This window comes from Megalobrama amblycephala, linkage group LG20 (genome assembly GCF_018812025.1).
Source record: "Megalobrama amblycephala isolate DHTTF-2021 linkage group LG20, ASM1881202v1, whole genome shotgun sequence".
Taxonomy (NCBI): domain Eukaryota; kingdom Metazoa; phylum Chordata; class Actinopteri; order Cypriniformes; family Xenocyprididae; genus Megalobrama; species Megalobrama amblycephala.
Genome location: NC_063063.1, coordinates 15,317,326 through 15,337,504, shown reverse-complemented (window position 1 = coordinate 15,337,504; position 20,179 = coordinate 15,317,326). Strand labels below are relative to the sequence as shown.

Here is a 20,179-nt window from a genome sequence, read left to right as displayed (position 1 = left end):
TTGAACATGGCATGGTTGTTGGTGCCAGACGGGCTGGTCTTTTTTTATTTGATATATTTGGACAATAGAGATTTGAAAAACAATGCCTGGTCTGATGAATCTCGATTTCTGCTGCGACATTAAGATTGTAGTGTCAGAATTTGGCGTAAAAACATGAAAGCATAGGTCCATCCTGTCTTTTATCAATGGATCATGCTGCTGCTGGTTGTGGTGTAATGGTGTGGAGGATATTCTCTTGGCACACTTTGGGCCCCTTAGTACCAATTGAGCATCGTTTAAATGCCATAGCCTACCTGAGTATTGTTGCTGACCATGTCCATCCCTTTATGACCACTGTTTACCCATCTTCTGACGACTACTTTCAGTAGGATAACGTGCCATGTCACAAAGCTCAAATCATCTCAAATTGATTTCTTGAACATGATAATGAGTTTACTATACTCAAATAGCCTCCACAGTCACCAGATCCCAATTCAATGTAGCACTTTGGGATGTTGTGGAATGGGAGATTTGCATCATGGGTGTACAGCCGACAAATCTGCTGTAACTGCGTAATGCTATCATGTCAATATATACCAAAATCTCTGAGGAATGTTTCCAGCACCTTGTTGAATCTATGCCACGAAGGTTCATAAGTGTCAGTAAAGACATTTAAAATCTCACTAAATAATACTTTCTTTTTTTATCAAAGATTCCTGAAAAAATATATTAATATTAAGCAGCACAATCATAAATGTTTTTATGAGCACCAAATCAGCATATAAGAATGATTTCTGAAAGATAATTTGACACTGAAGACGAGGAAATAACAGAAATAATTTACATGTTAAGGTTTAATAAAATAGAAAAGTTATTTTAAATAGTAATAATATTAAAGGTGCTATCGAATTAAAAATTGAATTTACCTTGGCATAGTTAAATAACAAGAGTTCAGTACATGGAAATGACATACATTGAGTCTTAAACACCATTGTTTCCTCCTTATGTAAATCTCATTTGTTTAAAAGACCTCTGACGAACAGGCGAATCTCAACATAACACCGACTGTTACGTAACAGTCGGGATCATTAATATGTACGCCCCCAATATTTGCATATGCCAGCTCATGTTCAAAGCATTACACAAGGGCAAGATGTCTGGATGTGCACAGCTGAATCATCAGACTAGGTAAGCAAGCAAGAACAATAGCGAAAAATGGCAGATGGAGCAATAATAATTGACATGATCCATGATATCATGATATTTTTAGTGATATTTGTAAATTGTCTTTCTAAATGTTTCGTTAGCATGTTGCTAATGTACTGTTAAATGTGGTTAAAGTTACCATCGTTTCTTACTGTATTCACGGAGACAAGAGCCGTCGCTATTTTCATTTTTAAACTCTTGCAGTCTGTATAATTCATAAACACAACTTCATTCTTTATAAATCTCTCCAACAGTGTAGCATTAGCCGTTAGCCACGGAGCATAGCCTCAAACTCATTCAGAATCAAATGTAAACATCCAAATAAATACCATACTTACGCGATTAGACATGTTGCATGACGAACACTTTGTAAAGATCCATTTTGAGGGTTATATTAGCTGTGTGAACTTTGTTTATGCTGTTAAAGGCAAGCGCGAGCTCCGTGGGTGGGGAGCAGGAGAATTTAAAGGGGCCGTGCAGAATTGAATGATGCCCCAATATAGGCAGTTAAAAAAATGAATAAAAAAAAAATCTATGGGGTATTTTGAGCTGAAACTTCACAGACACATTCAGGGGACACCTTAGACTTATATTACATCTTTTAAAAAGACGTTCTACGGCACCTTTAAAAAATACCTACCCTAAATTTTATGAATAGTAGTGTGTATATTTTATAAAACTACTCTTTTTCACAAAACTCACAAAATCAATATCATGTGACCAAACCAAAATGCATAAAAAACCCCCAAGAAATTATATTATAGAGAGGATCTGTGCAGACCTCCATGACTGTCAGTAAATTTCTGAAAATATCAGACTTTTTTTTATGACACTGGCTATGTTTACATGCACCAATTTTCGTCAATCCGAATTAATTGAATCCGATAGATCAGATCCTGCAGATCTGTTTACATGTACTCTAACCATTGTAATCTGATTCAAATATCCATTTATATGTGTTTTATATACATTCCGATTAAAACTTTTGCACACGCGCTCTGCGTGTGACGTCATATCACACTTGCGGAGACAACCATGGACGTGACACCAACAGAGCTCATTGTTATTTTTGCCCTGTTGGCATATACATGAATACGATTGAGAAAGTAGTCAGATTCAAGCGAGTACATGGTCATTTTTGCTGTTGGATCGGATTAGAAAAGGAATAAACCACCCCTTCCAATCCGATCAAAATTTCATTCGGATCGTGCTCAATCGGATCAATTAAGGGCTGCGTCCGAAAACTGGAAAATGCTGCCTTCTGAGGACACATTTCAAGGTAGTAAGGCATCAAGGCACGTCCGAAAATAAATGTTAGCTTCACTTCCTGTCTCATGAGATACCTTCCTCAGATCGATTTTTGAAGGAAGCATGGATGTATCCTTAGCTGCCTTTGATATCCCACAATCCTGTGCTTTCCATACTGTGACAGCTGAGCTAGAAAAATAAAGATGGCGTCCGAAAGTTGCGTTTGCTGCTCAGTTTGTGTATAAATGTATGATTTTGACCAACATATTTCAATTTTGATATAATTTCTATCGAGAAATTACTACTGTAGTAATTAATTATTTGTTTAGTTCTCACCAAAGCTCGCGCTATATTGCTGTAGATCTTTAAACTGTTACGCTGCCTCAGAAGTCTGTCCGAAATCAGTTTTGTGAGGTGCCTTCATGTACAAACGCTGCCGTACAAGTCATTCTCTTATAAGACAATGAGGCAGCAAGACAGCAGGTTTTCGGTTGCAGCCAAGGTGTTTTTCAATCCGACTGAGCCGTCAATCTGATTACAAATGGATTACTTCGGATACTTGCATGTAAACATAGCCAATGTCATGTGGTGCAACTTCCCAAAAACTGATATATAAAATTGCTTATAAATGAATGATTAATGGTATTTATTTATTTAATTAAAAAAAAAAATCAAGATTTGAATGCTTGCATGTATTCAATGTGTATGGGGAAAAAAGTTAAAAATACTATAAAAGTAATGGTATGAAACTACATTTTTAAAAGATTTTTCCTTTTCTTATACAGAGCACTTTTACAGTATCTCATTGTTGCTTATACTCTCTGCAGGCTGCAAACACGTGAAGGGGATTTTGTTGTTTGGACCGCCCGGCTGTGGTAAAACCCTGATGGCACGTCAGATTGGTAAAATGCTGAATGCTAGAGAGCCAAAAGTGGTCAACGGGCCAGAGATTCTGAACAAATATGTGGGCGAGTCGGAGGCCAACATCAGAAAGCTGTTTGCTGATGCTGAGGAGGAACAGAAGAGAGTAAGAAACCAGGAAAAGAGACAAAATGGCATTTCATGCAAATTATTAAACATTACACACTTAGGAAAAACCTTGGTTCTTTCACGCACTTCACAAATCACTGTTCGCTTTGAAACGGCCATACAGACGTTTTGCACAACCTTACATTCATCTGGCTCAGTGGTGGAACCCACTGATATTTGACACTTTAAAGTAAGGGTGCTCTGTCAACAGTAAAAAAAATCATGGCAGGCAAACTTGGGCTTGCTCAAAGGATGCTGTTCCCAGTTTTGGGCCCTCCAGCCGCTCTACAAATAACTCCAAATTGCTGAAATATACTTTCTGAATTACTGTAAATGGCCTTGTGTTTGCTTAGAAATATTATCATAGTTTGTTTTTTTCCAAGGGTGATGTATCATAAAGTGTTGGCAGAGAACTGCTGGTTCTGGCCGTTGTTGAGTGTGATGTTGTGCTGGTAGACTGTGTGACTACATGACATTGAAGAGCTCACTCATCACCTCTTAATGAGAGCATTCGGCTATCTCTAACCCCTCACCCAAACTCACGGGAGGCCACGCACACTCATACTGGCCTCCCATCTGTGCTAAATGTTACGGCCTAGCCTCTGACAGCCTCCGAGATGAAGGAGATTAGTCTTAATTGTAGACCATTGTCACAGAGTTTATACAGTCACAGTCCATTCACCAGCCTGGCATTTAAGCAGAGCGCTCAAGACAGCTATACACAGTAGTTTTAAAGGCTTAGTTCACACAAAAATGAAATTTCTGTCATTAATTACTCACCCTCATGTCGTTCCAAACCCGTAAAACCTTCGTTCATCTTCGGAACAAAAATTAAGATATTTTTGATGAAATTCAAGGGTTTCTGAACCACGCTTAGGCAGCAATGTCATTGCAGCTTCTGAGGTCCAGAAAGGTAGTAAAGACATTGTTAAAATCGTCCACGTGACTGCAGTGGTTCAACCTTAATATTGTGAAGCGACGAGAATACTTTTTGTGTGCAAAAACAAAACAAAAATAACAACTTTATTCAACAGTTTCTTCTCTTCCCTGTCAGTTTCCTACACTGTTGACTTAGTGAATGCAGTGCAGTGCTGGCTTAGTATTGGCTGACGCTGTACATGTGAGCACCACAACGCATGGACACGTGTGTGATGCTGACACAGGAGCTGAATAAAGTCTTCTCGTTGCTTCATAACATTAAGGTTGAACCACTGTAGTCACATGGACTATTTTAACGATGTCTTTACTACCTTTCTGGACCTCAAAAGGTGCAATGACATTGCTGCCTATGTTTGGTTCAGAAACCCTTTGGATTTCATCAAAAACATCTTAATTTGTGTTCCGAAGATGAATGAAGGTTTTACAGGTTTGGAACGACATGAGGGTGAGTAATAAATGACCGAAATTTCATTTTTGGGTGAACTAACCCTTTAAGACCACATTAAAATAAAATTGTTACATTTTGAGGCCAGTCAAAAATCTATATTATATTATATTATATTATATTATATTATATTATATTATATTATATTATATTATATTATATTATATTATATTATATTATATTATATTATATTATATTATATTATATTCTTTCTGTTTCTTTTTTTGTTTGGCTTTTGAAGTTGGGGGCCAACAGTGGCCTTCACATCATCATATTTGATGAAATTGATGCCATCTGTAAACAACGTGGCAGCATGGCGGGCAGCACTGGGGTCCATGACACTGTAGTCAACCAGCTACTGTCCAAGATCGATGGTGTAGAGCAGCTCAACAACCTCTTGGTTATTGGTGAGAACTTCCTTTGAGATCGACCAGCATAAAGAATGACCATGCATTTTTTTATGTGTTTATTGATTTGGCTTTGTGTTCATCAATAAATTGTACTTTATTTTAGGGATGACCAACAGGCCTGACCTGATTGATGAAGCCCTCTTGAGGCCAGGAAGACTGGAGGTCAAAATGGAGATTGGTGAGAACTACTGTAGCCACCATGGATCACATATTCAAGGTTGCCTGAACAACTAGTTGACTTGTAGTCCTTCTCCAGGCCTGCCTGATGAGACGGGCCGTGTTCAGATCCTGCATATCCACACGGCAAAGATGAGGCAGTCAAACATGCTGGCCAAAGACGTTGACATAAAAGAGCTGGCTGTCGAGACCAAGAACTACAGTGGAGCGGAGCTGGAAGGGCTTGTTCGGGCTGCCCAGTCGACTGCCATGAACCGTCACATCAAGGTCTGATCTCATCATCTCGCTGACCCCTACACCACCACAATCATAACTAATTATGGCCGATTTAAACTAAATCAATTCTTAAAGTCAGCATGAAACAGAAGTTGCAATAGTCTTTTCTTCACTATTGATGTATATGCAAGTTAGGACTGCACGATATATCGCATGAGATTGTCACGCGCATTTCGTCAGTAAAGCCGGTTCCCTGATTACCGCTAAATCGCCATCACCTCCTTTCAAATGGAGCGCCATTTAATAGACAGAGCCGTAGTTCACTGACAAGCCACGCAATATCGCGTTCATATCGCAGATGAATCGCCTTCGATAATGATAATAATATTGCGTGGCTTGTCAGTGATCTACGGCTCTGTCTATTAAATGGCGCTCCATTTGAAAGCAGGTGTTGGCGATTTAGCGGTAATCAGGGAACCGGCTTTACTGCAAGTGAAACGGCTTCTCGAACAAGATTACAATTTTAGAAGCAGTCTATGGATATCTTTATATAGCTAGACAACGTGTGTGTGTGTGTGTGTGTTTTAGCAGCACAGCTCACACACTCCCATATTTGATGGTGTTGACACATAATTCTCCCATATTTGATTAAGCTTACACAGGTGTAATAGGTCTCTCTTTTTCTTGTTTCTAGACCTTTCATTTTGATTAAGTGGATGAGTTTGAAGATCAATCTGTGTGTTTTTGCTCCTGTAGGCCACTACTCAGGTAGAGGTGGACACAGAAAAGGCTCATACTCTGCAGGTCAGCAGGAGCGACTTCTGGGCCTCTCTGAATAATGACATCAAGCCTGTAAGTCCACTCTCCATTATAGTTTGTATAATGATATGTTGATTCCAAATCCCCTGATTAGATTTTGTTGCCAAACTTCACTATCGACATGAAGTCTGAGACTGAATCTTAAATGTTGCCAAATTTTTATCCAGTATAATTATTGATAATTTTAACAGTGAATAAAGTAATTTATCATTGCTTTCATATTTAAATGCATTTCTCTCTGTTTTTTTTTTTTCGTAAAGGCATTTGGAACTAATCAGGAGGATTACGCCAGTTATGTCATGAATGGTATTGTGAAATGGAGCAATGCTGTGTCTGACATATTGGGAGATGGAGAGCTTCTGGTGCAACAGACCAAGAACAGTGAACGCACACCGCTAGTAACTGTGCTCTTAGAGGGCAAGTCTTGCACACAAACATCACATAAATATACATAGACATACACAAATACAATGTTATTGGTCAACTAATTAAAATAGTGACTTTATTAACTTAACTAATTTTATCTAATAGAGTGACAGACTTCCTTTTTTTTTTAGTGAGTAAAAAAAATCCATTCTCGCTCCCTTAAAATAAGCATAGAAAAGCTTAAAGGTGCAATAGGTGATTCTCTACAGAATTTTTTTGTTATACTGGTTGAAAGTCTCCTCATATCCTGAGAGCAAACAATATGTTACATGGTTTAAATGTATTTTTATAAATATATATCGTCTGTGGAAGGCGTAGGACCATAAAACGTTAATCAAATTACTATATTCGGTCCGAATTAAATAATACGTTGTCCTGCCTGCCTGTCAATGTATGTTTTTTACATACCCCCATGCACCCTGTTCGCGCAGACATCATACGTCATCAGTGCATTTCACGCTATGCACAGTTTACGAGTAGACGGACGTCAGTCACAGAGCACCGCAAACAAACAGCAGCCACCTTTTACATTTCCTACGGAATCAAAACAACAAGCTTATTCTGCGTTCAAGCCATAACTACCGTCATTAAGAGAAGGCAACCCGTGATGTTCTAACCAGAGCTGTTCACGTCCTCAGACTTGGATTTACGCATTTCCGTGTCAACAGTATGAACACTGTTGACATGTTCATTATTATTGTAACGTTATGTGCTTTGAGACATGAGGTAGTTTAACGCAGTCTCTTGTGACGCTTTGTGTGGATTTGCACGGCGATTTGCAGGGAGGGTGGGATTGTATGCTTTCAATGCTAGCAGGCTAACATTAGCATTTCCTAGATTACCTACTGCACCTTTAATTCAGATATTCAAATGCTGGAGGGAATTTTTTTGTTTTGTATCAGTACACAAAATATTATTATTAATAAAATAATTATGGCTGTCAGTTATTTCAAATATTCAATCAGAATTAATATAATAATGTTTTGTAGTTCAAAAACATTGTGTTCTGTGTCAGTCACTTTGCTGAGATGTCCTTGTTTTTGGGAAAGAGTAGGGCCGCATGATTTGGGGATATAAATTGTAAAATTTGGGGATTGAAATTGATTTTTTTTTTTTTTTTTTTTTCTAAAGAGCTCCACGTTTTCTGTGCTTTTATTAGGGCTGCACAATTTGGCCAAAATATTGTGATAATATTTCAATAATAATCTCAATAATTATTTTATTTTTATTAAATAAAAATGTTAAAATAAGAAATATTACTATTGTAAAATGTTAAAAAAAAAACAGTTTAATATTTTAAAAAAACATTTAATTTTACTGAACAACTGTAAAATTACAACGCTAATATATATTAATTTCTTCATTTTAATTTACTAAACACTTCTCATTACAAATCTGCTGAGATGAGTGCTGTACGTTGTGTTCCTAAATGCACATTATTGCAACCCAAACAGCATTTACTGTGAAACTGAAAACCCCAGATCATGACCTGCTCACATGTGAATGAACACAGTGCTCTGAAACGTGCCGCACATTTCTTTATTTAATTAAATCACAGTCTTGTGATTTGAAAATTGCACTAATCTATATTGTAATTTCAATTTAATTTTGATTAATCATTCAGCCCTAAGAGAGGGTGTGTAGGTGAAGATGGCAGAATTAAAATGTCAGTGTCATCTAATAGGTATATTTAAAATTAACCTCAAAGCTTAAATGTAATAAGCTACTTTTAATTAGTAGCTTTTAGTGTAACTACTTGTTCAGCAGGGTATACCTTGAAAAGTTAGAGTTGCACACATACACAAACGCTGAGAGAATAGCATTTCTCCCTGCTCTTGTACTCTGGTTCACACAAGCAAACATGCACCATAATGCTGCAATCTGATATGACTGAGAGTGTGAATGCTCTCCGCTCCCGCAGGGCCTCCTCACAGTGGTAAGACCGCACTGGCGGCCAAGATCGCAGAGGACTCCCAGTTCCCCTTCATCAAGATCTGCTCTCCAGACAAAATGATCGGCTATTCAGAGATCGCCAAATGTCAGGCCATCAAGAAGGTAACAACCTGGTTGCTCTAGGTTAAGGCGTGAAGAGATCTGTGCATGTTGAAAGCAGTTGTCATGGGGGATGTTATTGATGTGATATTGCAGCCTTATGACTATAATAGTGGGTTTATGGTTTTCATCTCTCTAGATATTTGAGGATGCCTACAAGTCCCAGCTGAGCTGTGTGGTGGTGGACGACATAGAACGACTGCTGGGTGAGTCCATCGCACTGAGAATGATGCACTTCCTGTCAAAACTGATAATAATTTTAAAAGAATCAAGGGTTACACTTTATTTTAATGTATCCCTATTACCGTGTAATTATACATATAAGTACTGAGTAATATTAATTAAGTACATGTACTTACTATAGGGTTAGGGTAGGATTAGGATTTGGTTTAGAGTTAGTTGCATGTAATTATGCCTAATTTATGGTTATTACTATTAGTAAATAGATGTAACGTGTAACAAGGACACATTAAAATAAATTGTTACCGAATCAAGTTGCCCTTTTATTTATTATTTAAAGGGATTCGTCTCATTTTGTCTGTTTTTTGTTCTTGTTTTAGTTGAAATGATCGCGATGTACAACGTAATGGTTGGTAAACATACCAAACTTACCCAACGCTGTCTTTTCATCCACTCCACAGATTTTGTTCCCATCGGGCCACGGTTCTCTAATCTGGTGCTGCAGGCTCTGCTGGTATTATTGAAGAAACCTCCTCCTCGGGTGAGAATGTCGCCCATTCTCAATGGCCTGTAATACTGGCAGCCACAAATAGGGGGCAGCACCTCCTTTTCACAAGAAAAGAGTCCCTCTGATTGCTGTGGAGCCACTCACCACATTGGTCCTTTATTCATAGACATATCCGAGTTATTTTAGTCTGCTAAAATTTATTATTTCACCCATAATGTTAGGGGCTTTTAAAACCTCTAACCAAAGTATACTCCTAAGGCGGTGGTTCTCAGACTGTGGTCAGTGAAGGATTCCAAGTGGTTCTACATAAATAAAATTATTGACAGTTACCAAAATCAAATTATTGACTCGGTAGACAACGAATTAACTCACTGTGTTAAAATGAATGTGTTATCTTGTGTTTCTATAGCCTCATTTCAATAATTATATGACTTATATGTGTTTGATATGTAAGATATGTATAAACTATTTAATATACACTACCGTTAAAAAAGTTTTTTTTTTTATTTATTTTTTTAAAGGAATTAATTCAACTTTTATTCAGCAAGGGTACATTAAATTGATCAAAAGTGACAGTAAATATGTTTATAATGTTAGAAAAAATCTATTTCATTAAATGCTGTTCTTTTGAACTTTCTATTAATCAAAGAATCGTGAAAAAAATGTGTCACGGTTTCCACAAAAATGATAAGCAGCACATCTGTTTTCAAGCTGTGAACTTAATCAGCATATTAGAATGATTTCTTATTGATCATGTGACACTGAATACTGGAGTAATGGCTGCTGAAAATTCAGCTTTGCCATCACAGGAATAAATTGCATTTTAAAATATATTCAAATAGAAAACAGTTATTTTAAGTTGAAATAATATTTCAAAATATTACTGTTTTTACTGTATTTTTTATTAAACAAACGCAGCCTTGGAGAGCATAAATAAATAGGGATAAATAAAGGATAAATAGAGGATAGCTAAATAAAGTAAACTGTGACATATTATACCAAAAAAATTCTTCACGCAGTGGACTACCAGTAAAATGTATACAAATTTGGAACCAAAATTTATTCAGACACTTTGACCTGACCATGTTTTGCTTAAGTGTTATCTGACATAATCAAGATTAATATTTTCTGACACAGTTTAACTCTGAGATCTTGTCATATTTTATTACCATTTTTTAAACTATAGTGAATAAACTGTATTAGTGAATGAAATCTTCAAGGTGTCTAAGTAAATTATGGTTTTACTGTATGTGTATATATATATACTCGTAACTAATATACTTCTAACTATGAATCTTGTTTTTATAATTTGGCTACATTTGAAATATTTATCCAAATGATTTTTTTTTTGCTGCAGCAATGTTTTTCATAGTGGGCCTCCCCTAACAAGTTACTTTTGTGTTGGCCTGCCTGGTGGCAGTGAGTGTGTATGTCAGGCAGGAATAGGTGTTGTGCTGTGTTTGTAAGGTGTTTTGAATAGCTGAGGGTCTTTTCCTCCAGATCAGGCCTGCATAGAGCAGCACTCAGCAGGGAGTCGAGTCTTGGGTGAGTCGATAAAAAGGTTTTGTGAGAGAGCCGGGACCTGGCAGGCCCGCTGCCTGTGTGGCACCTCATCTGCATGCACTAGCATATACTGGGCACCACAGGGGGTGACCCATAATCCCCTCTGCTCGCTGGGGCCTCTGGGAATGGCCCACCTCTTTACTCCACGTACATAGGCACCACAGCATGGCTGCATAAAAAGTTCGCCAATGAGAAATTTTGACCTTCAGTGTTTTAAAAAGTACCATAAATTGTAAACAAACTCATTGCTTGTATTTATACTGCAGGGTCGGAAGTTGCTGATTCTTGGCACAACTAGCAGGAAGGATGTTCTGCAGGAGATGGGCATGTTGGACACTTTCAGTACAACAATCCACATCCCTAATATAGCTAGAGGAGAACATCTCATCGAGGCCCTGGAGGTGAGGCTTTCAGAGACTTAGGGTGCGTTCACACTTGTCATGTTTGGTTCGATTAAAACGAACCCTGGTGCGATTGTTCGGTTAGTGCGGTTCATTTTGAACATATGTGAACGCTGCCATCCGAACCCTGGTGCGCACCAAACAAGCGGACCGAGACCGCTGAAAAGTCTCGGTCCGCTTCCAAACGAACTCTGGTGCGGTTCGAATGATATATGAACGCAACACGGACCAAAGACATGTAACCGAACCAAAAACAGGAAGACGAGAGCCTAAAAAGGACAGAATCCTCACGCATGTCGGTTTTTCTTGTCATAGTCGCGAGTTTGCCCATCACAGGTATCAGACGCGCGCCTCCATGCAGCAGATCATTTGTGTGTGTGACGGACGGATTCCTGCCGGTGTTTTGACTACTTTACACATTTTATAAGCTCTTCACGAGTTCCCAGCTGGCCAAAATACCATCACATGCAGGCTACGCACACACAACGAGCGCATTTACCTCAGCACACAGCATTGTTTTGGATGTTCGGTAAGTTCCGTCTCAAAATAGGCAATACGTCATAAAATCCGACCAATCCCTATGCCTTAAGGTTCGGTATCTTTTGGTTCGGTGATAAAATTGCCAATCTGAACGCTAACCCGACCAGGACTAAATGTTTTTTTTTTTCTTCTTTGGTCCGGACCAAATGAACCAAACGAACCGAACTACAAGTGTGAACGCACCCTTATTCAAGAGATAAGAGATGGCCTGAAAGTACCCTATAAAGCCTACTGCATCATATTTGATATGTGAATTTTTCAGGTCTCTAAATTATCAACATGATCAAAAATGTTGCTGAAAACCTGCTCTACACAATCTCCTTCATGTTGTCTGATTGATAGTTCATATTTTTTTTGCAAGCAAAAGGCCTTTTAGTATAATTCTAAAAATGTCTACCTTCAGGTCATGGTTAACGTCTTTTTTTAATAAAGTAAACATATGAATAACTTTTATATTGTTATTAATATTTCAAGATGAACATTTACTGGAATGCAGCAACATTGCTGAACAACATACTTGATTATCCATACATTTTTTTTATTTTTTTTATGTTACATCAGGCTTTTGAGGAATGTTTTTTATTTTGTACATCTTTCTGTCATCATTGTATTGCATTGCATTTTATGTTTTGCCCCCCACACATATAAAACTACAAAGCTTTGATCACAAAACTAAGCATTTAAATATCATCTTACTATGACATATTATTGGGAGATAAAGAGTGACAACTGATATTTAAATGCTGTAGTCTTTGTAAAAATCGTTTGATTTACATTACAAGCTATCAGAATTTCATCTTACTTTTTTGGCCATATAAATAACAGCAACTGCACCAAATTGCATATTTTTGCATAGCCTCTGTTTATTTCTTCCTCAAGTGTGAGCTTCATATTCTTACTGTATCATACTATATGGGCCATAAAACCCTGATGTATCAAATATGAAACAAAACATTAAATACAATATGCATGTTTTAAAAACATATATGTTTTGAATGAAGGTTTAATATTCTGTTCCATTTATAAATTAGATTATTTCACATCTCAGGCTTTACAGGGTTAAACCACACTCATTTCATGACAAATATAATATAATTTCATTTAGATAACAAAATATTAAAGCAAAAAGAAGTAAAAAAAAAAGTTCTTGAAAAAACGATCTACATAGTAGAAGATACTACTTCTGTGTTTCTAGGAACTCGCTGACATTTACCTTTAAAGCAGATCATCTTGAAGGGATGGTTCACCCAAAAATGTCAGTTCTGTCATAATTTACTTCCTCTGATGTTGTTCAAAACCTGTATGACTTTCTTTTTTACTGTTTTTTGTCAATACCTTGAAAGTCAGTGGAGGTTCAATCAATGTTGTTTTGGACCTTTTTGACTTTTATTGTATGGCCAACAACAATAGCGTGTCTTGTGTTCTACAAAAGTAAATTTATATGACATGTACATTAGAATATGGCCATCATTTTTCATTGATTGTCTCTGGATCCATAACTGACTTCGTTTTCCTCTCTCGTTCAGCTTCTTGGGGGCTTCCAGGAAGAAGAGCGAGCAACTATTGCAAAACAGGTGAAAGGAAAAACGATGTGGCTGGGCATTAAGAAGCTGCAGATGCTTATTGAGATGTCACTGCAGGTGAGACTCAGAAAGACCTTTTCACCCTGAGGGTTGTCTAGACGACTCCCTGAGTCACAGCTTTCCTGTGAAATCATCTGCGGTTTGAGTCACTGTCAAATTCAATTACTTTATGGCATCATAATGAAAACAAGCCCCTCCAGATGCGCCTTCTTTCTTGACACACACAAGTAAACAGAACTCCATATTCCTCATCTGCATGTAATTTGGTGTATGTGGCCTGCTTCTGGAGATGATTGAAGCGTTTCACTTTCCCTGCCAAAACAGACTGCTCTCAAAAATTGTGCAATAATGTTAACAGCTTAATGGTATTACATTTAAAAAATCAATACTAATAAGAAATGTCTAAAATACATAAAACATGTTTAATTTGACAAATTCACAGTGAAGAACTACTATTAAAGTCCCTTTAAGACAAGTCATTTCACTCGGCGGCCATCTTTGAAACGCCTCTCGGGCATCCTGGGCATCACGCAATCTCTTTGAATGGGGAAACATCAAATTCTCCAAAACTGTTCGCCAACTTTACGATTAAATTTCATATTTGAAATCACCAATGAAATCTAACAACAACCGGCTCATAAATGTAGTTTCTAAACGCTCAAATCATGACAAAAAAAACTGTATTTTTCAGGCTGGATCAAGCTAATGTGCATGCGCAGACCTAAATGCGCGTCTCTTCGGATGCGCGCATCTGGCTGTTTCTATAGAAACCAGTGATTCTAACAGCCGCTGAAGTGACGCGATGACTTTACCAGTCGGTAATTGGCTCTTATTTAGAAGGCGGGACTTATTCCGCCATATTGCGCGTTACACTTTCTCCCATTCAAAACAATATGAGTGACACGTGTCTTGTGTTATTCTATAGCCTTTGCTACTATTCAAAATACATTTTTAATGCTATAACCAAACACTATATGTTGTAATCTTACTATAATCTTAGTGACCATATACAGTCAAACTAAAATTTATTCAGACACCTTGAAGATTTCATTCATTAATACAGTTTATTCACTATAGTTTAAAAAAATGGTAATAAAATATGACAAGATCTCAGAGTTAAACTGTGTCAGAAAAAAAATAGTCTTAATTATGTCAGAAAACACTTAAGCAAAACATGGTCAGGTCAAAGTATCTGAAGAATTTTTGGTCCCAAATTTTTATTAGTTTTACTGGTAGTCCACTGTATGAAGAATTTTTGGGTATAATATTTGCTGTCCTCACTTACATAAATGAACTGTAATGTCCTACACCCACTAGTAAAAAAAAAATATATATATATAAAAAATTATATCTAGTGTCTGAATAATTTTTGGTTTGACTGTATATATAAATAAATATTTCTTGAGCAACAAATCAGCCTATTAGAATGATTTCTGAAGGATCATGTGACACTGAAGACTGGAGTACTGATGCTGAAAATTCTGCTTTATCATCACAGAAATAAATGTTTTACTTTAGTGTTTGTGATGTTGTGATTTCATCTCAGACCAGGTTGGTTAGAACTCTTTATTAAAGACATTTTTGAAATCCCTGTGGAGAAAATAATGGGAGAAACCAAGGCCACTGAAAAAGCGTCCAATCATTGTTGTGCTCTGTTATGCCAATGTTGGCTCTATTGAAAATCGGTATTTTCGAAAATATTTTGAGTTCATTTTTGACCATTAGTTCTAGATTAGTGCTAGTCTTGTTTATTGAGAATTACAGAGGTGTTTGATAGTGTTGTCTTGTTTTTTTGGTGGCGTAATTGGAGTTGCAGTGGTGTTTGTGCTGGATGCTGTGTAATTGGTGTGGTATGCAGTAATGTGGCAGAGTGAGTGCTTCCCCTCAGAGAGGAATGAGGCAGAGTCTGCCGGGACATGCTGCAAACAGCCGCACTGCGTTTTCCTCCCATTCCCTCTATTCTTTCAGTAATTTCCACTTCTTCAACAGCCCCAGGCAATTGAAAAGCTAAGTTATTGCATACACCTTCATTAATTTTCTTCCCTGGTGCCTTCTCCCTCCTCAGAGCTTCCCTCTGTCCTTAAATCACATTGTAGTCTATAAAGGAAAGTTAAAAGTGCAATTTAGTTCATGACTAAGATTAAACATGTCCGAGAATGTAGCTCCCTAATTAATTTTGTGTACATCTCCTGTAGACGTTTAATTAGAGCTTAAGGAATTTAATGGTACAATTAAATTAAATCTGGGATGTTTTATTATATTTTATTTATTAATTCAATCAACTTATTCATATATCTTTATTTTCCATCTAATAAATCTAATAAATATCACTCTAAACATCACTAAAATTAGTATGTGAGGTGATCAGTCCTGGGTGAACAGGTACGTCAGCCTGCTGGATTTATCTCTAGTCTTGTCACTTCCCCTTCCCGGCAGCCATTTACTGCCGCCCCTTCACAACTCCTCACAGACAAATTCAGGGCCCCTCCGAACCCTCCAGGCTTTACATAGCTGACAAGGTTTTTGTCTTTTCAACATCTCAGAACTTTCCAGAAAAGGGTGGCTTGCAAGGAAGGTACAGCAGTGTAAAAAAAAAAAAAAAAAGTCAGTTGAAGAATCACTTTTAATCTCATCTCCATTTTTCACCTTCCCTGTTGGTATTTTTCTGTTTTATCTTTTAGATGCCTCTGGAATACAGAGTTAACAAGTTCTTGGCACTACTGGGAGAAGAAGGAGCGTAAGTCCATTTCAGTTGGCTTCAAATGGATTTTTCCTCCTTTATCATACTGATTTTGTTTTTCAATACCATGTTGTTCATGTTTTTCTCCAGGTTTGGCTCTGCTAAACACGGGGCCATATAGTCTCGGGTGCAGAAGACAAACCAAGGCTATTTTGGTAGGACTGACACACCAAGCCTTACTTTTGTCTGTTAATATTTCAGTGCACAATTTAGAAAACCACAATTGTAATGCATTTGACTTCTGTAATATGACAGAATATTCAGGATTCAGCGGAACTTGATTTTTTTTTTTTCCCCTTTTGTAGTTCGGTCTGCCAAGTGACCCGCTGGTTAAATTAAATTTTCCCTGTGTGCACAAAAAGTTTCAACACAAAAATGAATTGTTGGATTTACTTAAAAAACAAGTGTCATGTGGCTCCATGCAACTATATTGAGTAATTTGTGCAAATAACATTTTAGTTCTATGAACAAAACAAATTCAAGTAAAGCTTTCAAAATATCTTTTGAGTAAATACAAATCATTTAAATTTGTCACTGTTAAATAATATTTATATGTGCAGTTTACTTAAAGGTGCTAAAGAGGATGTTTTGTTTTATACATTTTTGCAATATTACTTGAAATTGTCTTTACTAACTGATAAAAGACTATTTATTAGGTGCACTGAAAGGAATAATATTAATATACATCATCTGTGCACGAGGTAGGGCCTTAAAAACATCAGCCAAGCCCTCTGGCTTGTCAATCACTGCCATGACATTCCTTGTGCGAGACGTGAGAGACGTGCGCGGCTGCGCGCTCCAGTAACTTTCCATACTCTTCAGGCGCTGCATGCAATGTTTTTGTCAGGAGACAGGAGTAACAACTGCAGATTATGAGTTACCTGCGGTGAGTCCGACATAATGAATCCACTAACACGACACAGCGAATGCCGGTGGTAAACACTCATGTTCCAATACTCGTGCACGAGTTTTGGGAGGCGTTCCCTCGAAATGAGCTGTGAAGGAGGGGGGTTGTTCTTACGCATGAGCTCATTTAAAAAACTCACTAACAGTCTTTGGATTCTCAGTCGACGAAAAGATCCTCTTTAGCACCTTTAATGTTATATTTATTTTGTAAGGTGAAAACATTTATTGATGTGCGTTTCACTCCGCATCAACACTTAAGAAAAGCTGACAATACTCATTTTTAGTAGAAACAACTCCGTTAAATTAAGTTCACATAGTTACATTAGTTAAGTAATGTGAACAAGGATGGTTTGAGTGAAACTAACAACAGTGAAAGTTCATTTTTTGAGTGAGGTAGAGGACATTTTTATTTTTAATTAAAATATTTTTTTGTTTTTTTTTACATTACTGTTCAAAAGTTCGGGGTCATTAGGATTGTCTTTTTTTGGGGCGGGGGGTCAGTGTGTGTGTGTGTGTATGTGTATATATATATATATATATATATATATATATATATATATATATATATGTGTGTATATGTATATGTATGTGTGTGTATATATATATATATATATATATATATATATATATATATATATGTATGTGTGTGTGTATATATATATATATATATATATATATATATATATATATATATATATATATATATATATATATATATAATATCTTCTGGCAAGGATGCATTAAATTGCTAAAAAAGTGAATTTATAATGTATTTATAATGTTACAAAGGAGTTACATATCACAATTTCCACAAAAAATATTAAGCAGCACAACTGTTTTCAACATTGATAATACTCAAAATATTTCTTGAGCAGCAAATCAGCATATTAGAATGATTTCTGAAGGATCACTGAAGACTGGAGTAATGATGCTGAAAATTCAGCTTTTCCATCACAGGAATAAATTACATTTTAAAATATATTCAAATAGAAAAGTTACTTTAAATGATAATAATATTTCACAATATTACTGTATTTTTGATCAGTAAGCATAAGCACAAAAGAGACTTCTTTAAAAAAAAAAAAAACATTAAAAATAAGAAATCTTACCGACCCCAATCTTGTGAACGGTATTGTTCGTTTATTATCATTGCAATTTGTTTTTTTTTTGTTTCTTTAAATAATAAATAAAATAATATACATTGATGAATCATCCACAATGATACCAGGGATGTTTATTAAGAAAATAATTTTTGATTTCATGTTGTCTTTGTTTTAGCTTTTATCCATTAATAATAAATTTGCACTGTTTTATAAAGTTTCTTGTTTGTTTTTTGTACCATATCTTTCAGAAGCAGTGAAAGGAGTCAGGAAAACACTGGGTGCACTTGAGAGACTGAGAGAGAACAGATGTACTTGCAGCAAATCTCTCTATCCCTCACTTTCCTTAAGTATAGTGTACTACACGGCACTGCCCTGTTCAACACTAGCTCCTCGATTCCTCGATACAAGTGCATAGGGTCTCATATTTATACAGTTCCATCAGGAATTTTGAAATAGTACATGCATGTATTTGAAGACCCATAGGGTATAAAATATATCATATTTATGACGTGTTGTATTTACTGACGTGAACCATTCCTGTTAATGATGCCTTACTTTTAAATTGTCCATACTCGGACGTGCAAATTTAGCAATGGTGAAATTCTCTGACCAAATCCTTAGCTCACTTTTCCCTTTATCATGGATGGACTTGTTATCTTAGAAACAGTCAGTGCCTGCCAATAACAATATTGAAATTCTCACTCCTGTGCCTTTGCATGCCAGTATATTGTTGTAGTTTGTTTATTGCTTTTATTGTTTTCAGACTAGAAGATTATTTGTTTTTTTAAGAAAGGGAACTATCCGTCCTTCTTAAGTCACTCAGGACATTCCATGTCAGGAACATAGGAAAGTTCGTAGTCTTAGAGATGAAATTACTCCTCATCTCAGTTTAATGGTTAACATAGTGGCCTTAAGAATCGTGTACAGGACGGAAACCTGTGACCTACCTCCCCTCTGCCAGTTTGCCAACAGTGCCGAGATAGTTCACATTGGCCTTGAATTCTCCTCTTCTTTCTCTCAGAACAATTAAGAAGAACATTATGACCCCATTATGACATTTACTGTTGAACTGTGAAAGTAATTGTAATTGAACCACACCAAAAGGTCTTGCTCTTTAAATTTAAATGCGGAATTTGAGTTTTGTGTACACGTTGGATCTTAGACTGCGTGTCACACACTAGTACTTGTTGTAGATATCCTTGTTGCCAAACATTTGAAGTATAACATGATATATGATGTTTTCACAGCATGAATCTTTGAGGAACTAAATAATGAAATATTTTTTTCAGTGTCTTCAGTGATTCCTTAATTAAAATGTGGTTTTAAGATTGCAATAAATGACTGCAATTATTGTTGTTTTGTAATTAGCATTTTTTTTTTTAACTTAATATGTTTCTATGGAAGATGTGGCGTTGTGAAAAAAGGACCACATTTGCTATCTTCCCACAGTTAGTGTTTGGCATTGACAGCTGTTTATAACCCGCTGCTCACCCGGCAGTGAAAAATTATCTACATTTTTTTAAAACTATTTCGATTAAATAAATGAACTATATTTTAGTTCAATAATGTTTTTTTTATTTAATATTTTGTATTTTTAGGGGATTTTATGGTACTAAATTATATGTATGGAATAGCTATGATCCATTTATTACCTGTTAATCACTTTTTGAGCATAGACTTGAAAATCAAATTTCCAAGTTAAACTGTTA

General features: G+C 36.4%; 1 protein-coding gene across 2 annotated transcripts in view; it reads left to right on the top strand.

The window, feature by feature from the left end:
* The window catches only part of nsfb (N-ethylmaleimide-sensitive factor b), a 36,343-nt gene extending 16,521 nt beyond the window's left edge, over positions 1-19,822 (top strand). The window contains exons 9-22 of one of the 2 annotated variants that reach the window (XM_048170468.1): positions 3,261-3,460; positions 5,088-5,253; positions 5,360-5,434; positions 5,513-5,700; positions 6,406-6,501; positions 6,729-6,885; positions 8,816-8,949; positions 9,086-9,152; positions 9,588-9,667; positions 11,464-11,598; positions 13,665-13,778; positions 16,403-16,458; positions 16,552-16,616; positions 18,719-19,822. In XM_048170468.1, the coding sequence (XP_048026425.1) occupies positions 3,261-3,460; positions 5,088-5,253; positions 5,360-5,434; positions 5,513-5,700; positions 6,406-6,501; positions 6,729-6,885; positions 8,816-8,949; positions 9,086-9,152; positions 9,588-9,667; positions 11,464-11,598; positions 13,665-13,778; positions 16,403-16,458; positions 16,552-16,582 (1,499 nt within the window). In that variant the 3' untranslated portion in view covers positions 16,583-16,616; positions 18,719-19,822. The remainder of the gene's footprint in view (positions 1-3,260; positions 3,461-5,087; positions 5,254-5,359; positions 5,435-5,512; positions 5,701-6,405; positions 6,502-6,728; positions 6,886-8,815; positions 8,950-9,085; positions 9,153-9,587; positions 9,668-11,463; positions 11,599-13,664; positions 13,779-16,402; positions 16,459-16,551; positions 16,617-18,718) is intronic. The other variant, XM_048170469.1, reaches the window with a different exon arrangement.
* The last annotated feature ends 357 nt before the right edge of the window (positions 19,823-20,179 follow it).